Source organism: Danio rerio, chromosome 4 (genome assembly GCF_049306965.1).
Source record: "Danio rerio strain Tuebingen ecotype United States chromosome 4, GRCz12tu, whole genome shotgun sequence".
Classification (NCBI taxonomy): Eukaryota; Metazoa; Chordata; class Actinopteri; order Cypriniformes; family Danionidae; genus Danio; species Danio rerio.
This window is the reverse complement of record NC_133179.1, coordinates 3,655,585-3,665,000: the sequence shown is the minus strand read 5'-3', so window position 1 is coordinate 3,665,000 and position 9,416 is coordinate 3,655,585. Positions and strand designations below refer to the sequence as shown.

Here is a 9,416-nt window from a genome sequence, read left to right as displayed (position 1 = left end):
ATATTTAAATTATTATACTTTTCAATAATTAATTCACATGCACTAAATAACTACTTAAAATAATTGCACATGATTGTAAATGCTAAACAATTAAAACAATTGTCACTTTAACTGGACCCTAAAAAAATTACACAATTTAAATAACTGTATGAAATTAATAATTGAACCATTCTCAATTATAAAATGAACCTTACAATCCATATTGCAAACAATTTATTTTAGTATTAAAACTGAATAATTAATGCAATCAAATGAGTAATACTTAATATTTTACATTAAATACATATGCTGGAATAGTAGGTGGTTCATTAAACAGTGGCGACCCCTGATAAATAATGGACTAAGCCGAAGGATAATGAATGAATCAATCAATGATTTACATGTAATTTCCCTGCACTAAATAACTAAAAGTGAGTACTATAGCCCTGCAGGAGTGGTTTCTCAGCCTGTGGTTTTCTCAATAGTGTCAGCGTGGTTTACTGTACATGCTTACCATGTTTTACTGTATGTGTTTACAGTGTTTCAGCAGTAGTTAATGTATACCTGCTGGAGGAGGCATTGCAGAAACGCTGTAAACCGCTGACTTTCTCAACACTGAACTTGCGTCTTTCAGAAAACTCGAAGCCGAATCTTCAACCTGAGCACCAGCAGATCCCTGGGATCCTGCTGACACAAAAACACGCACATTGACTGAATCATTTAAGACACATTTACATGCACTGTAGCCCAAGAAACAACCTGTTAAGTTGCACTTTTGCTCGTGTAGTTGTGTGTTTTATTGATAAATCAGTGTATAGTGAATGAGAATGTAAAGTGAAAGCTGGATCTGTCTGTGTGTTTGGTGAAAACTGAAGCTTCCTCTATTATTGTGCTCTTATAAACACATCCTCTTAAAAAAAAAAAAAAAAAAAATCACATGTCTATTATCTTTAGGAAGCCTTTATAATTAATGACCTTTGATTGATTGTGGTATGCAATTTATTTATGTGTAATAATAGACCAATTAAATAATTTAATCACTTATAAAATATTCGTTTAAACAAATTAAATTAATAGTTATTTCATTTACAAAAATAAATTTCAATTGGAAAATTGTGAGAATATTTTTGCAATTAATTGTATTTAATTTGTTTATATTAATACGCATATTTTAAAATAATTTAAATTAAACAACCTTAATAATAATAATAATAATAATAGTAGTAGAAGTAATAAATACATTTTAAAAATACATATACAATTATTAACATACATATTTTTCAATTTCATAAAACCTTTTATTTAATTAGAAATTTAAGCAGATTAGGGATATTTATATTTTTTATAATATTATTATATTTATATTTCATATTTTTAACTTATTGTGATTATTAGGCAAGGCATCATTATATTTATATAATAATTTGTGTGTGCATCAGCTATGATTTAGCTTCTCCTAATCTCCACTATCTGTTAAAAGACTGCAATAATGTCTGATTGATCAGTGCATGGTATTTTCCTCTTTGTAAATAACGCACTGAATATGCCGATGAGTGTGTTTTGTGTTTAGGTTTGTACTGCTGAACTTCCCATCCAGTTTCTCAGTTCCTCCGTTTCTCAGTTGTTCACAAAGGTTTCTGATTGTGCTGCTTTACACCAGAAGCAGAAGCTTACGAGGATCTACAGACAAACCTCAAACACTCAGAGAAAAACCTGTAAATACCTATAATTACATTAAAGGTCTTTCATTTTACACTAATAAGATGAGAATTGCCATTTAAAAAAGGTAAAACTACACTACAAACAAAAATAATACAATTTATACATACATAAATAACTTATACACACATTTATTTGTATGTCTGTATGCATATATATATATATATATATATATATATATATATAGATAGATAGATAGATAGATAGATAGATAGATAGATAGATAGATAGATAGATAGATAGATGATAGATAGATAGATAGATAGATAGATAGATAGATAGATAGATAGATAGATAGATAGATAGATAGATAGATAGATGATAGATAGATAGATAGATAGATAGATAGATAGATAGATAGATAGATAGATAGATAGATAGATAGATAGATAGATAGATAGATAGATAGATAGATAGATAGATAGATGATAGATAGATAGATAGAATTGCTGTTTAATGATTAATTGTACACAAGTCAGCGTTTTCATAATATAAGTGTGTACTGTTCATATTAATAATGTGTGTGTGTGTGTGTGTGTGTGTGTGTGTGTGTGTGTGTGTGTGTGTGTGTGTGTGTGTGTGTGTGTGTGTGTGTGTGTATAGACACAAATGCATGTACATTCTTCAAACATTTGCATATATAGTATTACGTTTATGAACATAATAAATATACAAGCATTTCTGAAATACAAGCAAACTACAATATAAGACAAAAATAATTAATATTATAAGATTATATACAAGACAACAATAAATAAATAAATAAATAAATAAATACAATTAAATAATGGGAAAACGAAAAACATAATTAGTAAAATTGGTTAAAAATGTAAACTACAAATTATGTTTGCTCAATGCTCAGTATAAAAAAAGTAATAATAAATGAAAAAGTAAATAAAAAACTTTAAAAAAAAAAGGATTTTAAAAGTTGCTCAATAAACAAACCAACAAACAAAAAAAGAAACAAAATTAGTAAAATTGGTAAAAAAAAAAAATTTAAACAAATTATGTTTGCTTATTAAATAAATATGAATAATAATAATAAAAAATAAATAAATAAATAAATAAATAAATAAATAAATAAAAATAAATAATTTAAGGTGAAATAAGAAAAACATACATGCATACTTGAGCAAATACACAAACACACTAACCTGATGTCCGGCCACCCACTGCTCTCCTAAAGCGAGTTTTCTGCCAGTGCACATGATGTTTCAGATCGCTGCATGAATTCAATACATTTCCCTTTTTCTCTGCATCAATGCTTTTGTGTTTGACATTTTTACTTCTAGAAACTGCTGACATTCAGAGTCTATCAAACCACATCCACTTCATTTAACACAAGTTATCTGCAGCCAAAACTTAAGAACATTATTTTCCACACATTCGCTTTTATTCCTCGCTGGATGCTCATGTTGAGATTGCAGATAATATGAACTGCTTTTACTGAGTTACTATTATTATTTGAAACTGTGCACTGTTTTATGGGATATAATAGGTCAAATATTGAAGCCAGTATTCTTATAAGCAGGTGATTTGCTTGTAGAAGTGTTTTATATTTATGTATAATAAAGTGTTTCATTGCCATCTGCTGCCAGAAACAAACAAAAGTAAAAATAAACTAATACAAATAAATTAATAAATAAAATCTTGAGATCAACTAACTTCCATGAACTCGTGTTCATTAAGGAATTAAAAATTGTCTAATTAAATAAATACAAAATGTTTAGATACTACTGTACCATTCTGTTATTTAAATTAAAGTTTGAAATGCTATATTTATTTATATTTTCAGTTTTAGTCATTTTGTTTTTTACATAAAATTTAATATCTACGAAATGTATCTTATAAATATATATTTTTTTCAAAATGTATCTTATAAACAGATTTATTTTATATTTTATATTTCTTATTTTATTGTTCATAATATTTTATTATTTTGTAGCTCTATTTATTAATTTATCTTAATAGTTTTTATTCATTCATGTGTTACATTTTACTTTACTTAAATTATCTAAGTGTAAATCAGAAATATTCCTGTTGTAACGACCTAAAATATGTGCACATTTTCATTTTACAACATATTAATCCTATTAAATTAATACTTATGTAAATAGTAGGCTATAAAAATACAATTGAGGTAAAGGTGGTTTCATATTCACACATTCGTTCAGTGACAACTTGTTACACACTCTTTATAATGTTTATTTATAATATATATATATATATATATATATATATATATATATATATATATATATATATATATATATATATATATATATATGAACTGAAATCACATGTACAGTAAGTGTCATTTCAAAACAACATGAGCACTATTTAATTGACTGTGAGCAATGTTGTACTTTGATAGCTGTTGGTTGCTAATATATAAGATTTCATTTATTATTATTATTATTTTATAACCTGTTTTAACACATTTTAAACTCTTTTAATCGATTTATTTTCTTGTTTCTGTTATTCTTGTTTATGTAAAGCACTTTGAATTACCACTGTGTATGAAATGCATATAAATAAACGTGCCTATTAGGACTTGGCAAAGAATACGTTTCTGAAATTATATTATCAAAGAGAAAGTCTGAATATGTGAATATTAAACCAACTTGACCTCATTAATACACGACTAAAATCTATACTTATATCTTATATCTATATATTAGATAACTAAACGTGCATCAAAACCATTAATATCTAGAATTATGTATTTATAATATGATAGCCTAAAAATTACAATGTTTATCAAATGTTGCAGCCAAACAGCTGTATACTTGTGTCAACACCAACTGCAAACATAATGACGCAAAGTAGCATACATACCAACTAATTTAAATACAAAACAATAATAAAAACAAAACACTGACACTTAATAACTCAAGACCAGTCGATGCTTGTCAATTTCTGATTAGTCCTCACAGACAATATACACAATGTTTGAAGGAGAAACCAAACCACAGACTATGTATAAAAACACACAGATTAAACTAATATTATCGCTGAAGTCTCACCGGGAACGGATCCGCGTCTGACCTTTTTCTTCTTCTCCACATTTAATCCAGCTGATCTTCTCCTGAACGCGGTTTTCCTGAACTCCTCCACATCATACGCGCTTTTCCGCACTTTCTCAAACATCTCTGAGCTCCTGAATAAACATCCACTAGAGGAAAATCACACTGAAATGTCTTTAAAACTGCTTTAAAGCTCGTGGTGTTGTGTTTGGATCTCTTCACGCCAAACAACCGCTACGCAGCAAGGTTGCCAGGTGTTCGCAACACAACGAGCCAATCAAGCCAGCCCAATAATTAAGATTCGTACACCTTTGCCAAACTTAATGTACATGATTGATTGTTGTTGTTAATTCTCAAGTATACTGTTTAATAAATAAATATATACTCCCCTGTTTAATCAATAAAAAATAAATGAAATGAAGTCAAATTTAAGCACTTTCCAGGTGCATTTCTATTTTCCAGCACTTTACAAGTGTCTTAATGGCATTATATCAGATGCTATTTGTTATAGTATAGCCTAATATAGACTAAAGTATAGTATAGCCTATAGTATAGTATAGTATAGTATAGTATAGTATGGTATAGTATAGTATAGTATGGTATTCCAGTTCATATTTCTGATGTTTTCCCAAAGCCCAACATTGAATTACTCTCATTTTACTCGTGTCATTTAGCCTGCTCACATTTGAAATGTGTCACCTTTTATCTTAAATGTGTTTATTTTAATGCCAGCCATTGTTTAGAGCGATCATCTCAATGCATTTAGTCCTTTTTCATGGCTTAATCAAAGGGCACACATACAAAAGGCAGACAGATTTCAAATTACGCAAAAAAAATTATTATCATTACCATTTTAGTAAGAATCATTATTATCATTACAGCAACACAATTACATTTTAAGCAGTTTCAAGCACTTTATCCAAAATCTAAGCACTATTCAATCCTTGAAAACACTATTAAATATCAAGCATTTTCAAGCATTTCCGTAAGAACTCTGAATATTAATAATAATATGCCATAAATCATAATAAATGAAAATCTTAATGATGAATACATTAAAGTTATAAAGATTCTCATTAAGTTTCCTTTGGCTTAGTCCCTTAATTTATCCATCAGGTGTCCACCAACTTATCCAGCATATGTTTTATACTGCGGATGCCCTTCCAGCTGCAACCCATACAGGGAAGCACCACATACACACTCAATCACACACTACAGCCAATTTAGTTTATTCAATTCTATAGCGAATGTGTTTAGACTGTGGTGGAAACCGGAGCACCCGGAGGAAACCCACGCCGACACAGGGAGAACATGCAAACTTTACACAGAAATGCCAACTGACCCAGCCGAGACTCGAACCAGCAACCGTCTTGCTGTGAGGCGACAGTGCTAACCACTGAGCCATCTGTAAAGATTCTGTTTTCCTAAATTAACTAATTTCACATATTTGACAGATATAAAGTCTGTGTGGAATCAAAATTAACAATGCTTATTTTGCTAGCACACATTGCTATTCATAATGTAAACTATTAATCCACGCAAGTTAATTCACACTTAAAAGAGTTTGTTTTGCTAATCTTCAATCAAAGTGTGATTGTTTGCTTCTGTGTTTGGATTGGCTGCTTCTCTGATGACGTCAATTTGATGGCTTAGTTTGCTATGAATATGGCTCATGATGGATGTGTATATATATATATATAGTTTATTAAATATAGTTTGTATATGTATATAGTTTATTAAATTCACCTATAGCGCATGTGTTTGGACTGTGGGGGAAACCGGAGCACCCGGAGAAAACCCACACCAATACGGGGAGAACATGCAAACTAAAAGAGAAATGCCAACTGACCCAGCCCAGGCTCAAACTAGCAACCTTCTTGCTGTAAGGCGATCGTGCTACCCTCTGCACCACCGTAATGTCCGGGATCAGAATATGACTCATGATATGCAGCACCTCTCAGAGACTTTTGCTTTTATTAAATCAATGTATTTGTATATTCAATAAACAGCAAAGATGATACACCAGGTATTAATGTAAAGCGGTATTGCTGTATGCCAGGAAGACTCTAATCAGCTAGTTAGATTATAAATGTGGCTTTTTGTTTGTATTTTATTTCATCCTATCACAATTTCATTATATATGTGATTTAGACACACATCACTTTCAAAAAAATGACGTGTTAATGGAAAACAACACACACGGTTAATACTTCACACGGCTTCTGATAGCCTACCTGATCCAGTCGGAAGTTCATCTGTCAAAATGAGCATTACGGCATTGTTCAAACCATTGAAGATGCAGAAATGTAAGAGAAAAGAGCAGGTTAAGACATGAGAGTGATCCGTCTACATTTTAGTACTGGCAGATCAAAAACTGTAGCCTGATTATGAGTATTTTAAGTATTCAAGTGCCTAATCTGAGTACATAATCCAGATTACATGTTTACATTATTACCCAGCTCTGAGTATTGCTTAACAGCAATCTGGTTTAGTGTGTGTTTGTGTGTATTTGTGCTTGCAGCTGCAAGAAATAATAATGAATAAGAGCACGGTTACACAATTCAACAGCGATGCAAATATAAACAGACGATTAGATAGTGATGTCTCAAGAACAAAATCATGCATGCAACATTCCCATCAGATGAGCCTATAGTCGATTTGAAATTAGTGTACGGGCGCTTTGGAGACAAGCATCTGCTAAATGAATAAATGTACAGAGAGGTAGTTCGATGAATGAATATGTGTTCAAGAGTAAGGCTTCAGGAAATAAGATCATCTTGCAGCCTGCATTAACATTTCGTTTCCTCTGGGTGTTAAAGGCTTTGGTAAAATTAGCCTGAATGTTCCTGATTTAAAACAAGTTAAACCTTATGTCATCTCTGATATCTATGCTGATTACTGCACTGCAAAACCCCAAAAGTTAAGGTAACTCAAACCATTTGAGGAAACCGATTGAACCAAAGCGTTTAAGTTCAAAACCTAATCCTAATGTGAATTTCATTTGAGTAAATGAAGTAATTTGAGCGCAGTAAAACCCAATAAATGAAGAGAACTAATACCAATTGAGTACTGTAAAACACAATACATTAAGGCAACTCAAACTGTTTGAGGAAACCAATTGCAATAAACTATTTGAGTTAAAAAGCTAATCTATATGAGTACTGTGAACTTGCTCCATTCAAGTTGAAGTAATGAGGTATTTAATTAACTTGTACCTTCAACACTGAGTTTTTCGAATGAGTTAACTTTCAGTCAATTGACTTCACTACACTCATTTCATTCGATAAAGTTGACTGTTGGGTTTTACAGTGAATTAGAGAAAATTATTTTAACCAATTTCTCAATACGTTTGTAAAGATCAGCTAAATTATAGTAATGCAAATTAAGTTTATGGCAAGACATCATTCATTTATTCTTTTTTTTTTTTTTTTTTGGCGTAGTCCCTTTATTAATCCAGGGTCACCACAGTGGAATGAACCGGCAACTTATCCAGCACGTTTGGTGCAGCGGATGCCCTTTCAGCTGCGACCCATCTCTGGGAAACATCCATACACACTCACGGACAATTTAGCCTACCCAATTCACCTGTACCACATACTGTATGTTTGGACTGTGGGGGAAACCGGAGCGCCCGGAGGAAACCCACACTAACACATGGAGAACATGCAAACTCCACACAGAAACGATAACTGACCCAGCCGAGGCTCAAACCAGCAACCTTTTTGCTGTGAGGCGATAGCATCACCTACTGCGCCACTGAAATAAGATCAGATTAATTCTAAATATTAAATAAAACACTATTAATATACATTTTTTTAAATATTAAATTTACAAAAGCAATCATGAACAGCAGAGATACAATTTACAAACTTCACAATTACAGACACAGAAGCTACAATTAAAATAAAAGACAATTTAATTTTTAAGCACTAAATCTAATAACACTTAGATTTATATATATTTAAATATATTTATATACTTTATATATATATTTATATACTTTTAAATATATATATTTACATAAATTGTAGCTATATATAACATAAAAAATACAAATAGATTATACAAAAGCTCATAAAAATATTCAAATTAAAATGAAAGCTAATATTTAAAAAAATTATTATAATTATAGTACAAATAATTATCTAAATACGTCATAAATAATTTGAATGTATTAATGAATTCTAAATTTTATTATTATATTATTCATTATTCATTTTTCTTCAGTCCTCAGTCCCTTATTGATCATGGGTTGCCATAGCGGAATGAACAGCCAACTTATCCAGCATGTGTTTTACACAGCGGACATTCTTCCAGCTGTAACCCAGTACTGGGAAACACCCATACACACTTACTCTCTCTCACACACACACTCATACACTACGGCTAATTTAGAGAGGGGAGAACATGCAAACTTCACACAGAAATGCCAACTGGCCCAGCTGGGACTCGTATCAGTGACCTTCTTGCTGTGAGGCGACAGTACTTACTGAGCCATTGTGCTGCCCATTTTTAAATTATATTTATATATATATTTTTATATTCAAATATAAATGCTATATAAGGTTGATTGTCTTGCCTTACAAACATTTTGAAGTGTATAATTGTAATTGAAATTCTATAATAAAGTGTCAGCATGATGTTGTATATCAATAAACCTTAACTTGTTTTAAATTCTGAACATTCATATTT

General features: G+C 30.7%; 1 protein-coding gene across 12 annotated transcripts in view; it reads right to left on the bottom strand.

Moving 5' to 3' along the window:
- fgd4b (FYVE, RhoGEF and PH domain containing 4b) overlaps nt 1-4,991 on the bottom strand; it is a 28,017-nt gene extending 23,026 nt beyond the window's left edge. For 3 of the 12 annotated variants that reach the window (XR_012401724.1, XR_012401723.1, XM_073946891.1), the window contains exons 1-2: nt 4,725-4,991; nt 544-666 (exon numbers count right to left, since the gene is read on the bottom strand). Coding sequence is in view for 4 of the 12 variants with exons in the window: in XM_073946891.1 (XP_073802992.1) it covers nt 544-666; nt 4,725-4,848 (247 nt within the window). In the remaining 8 variants the exon portion in view is untranslated. Of the gene's footprint in view, nt 1-543; nt 667-2,852; nt 3,220-4,724 lie in introns of those variants that run through there. The other 9 variants (XR_012401726.1, XR_012401725.1, XM_021475195.3 and 6 more) reach the window with 4 other exon arrangements.
- Nucleotides 4,992-9,416: the final 4,425 nt, after the last annotated feature.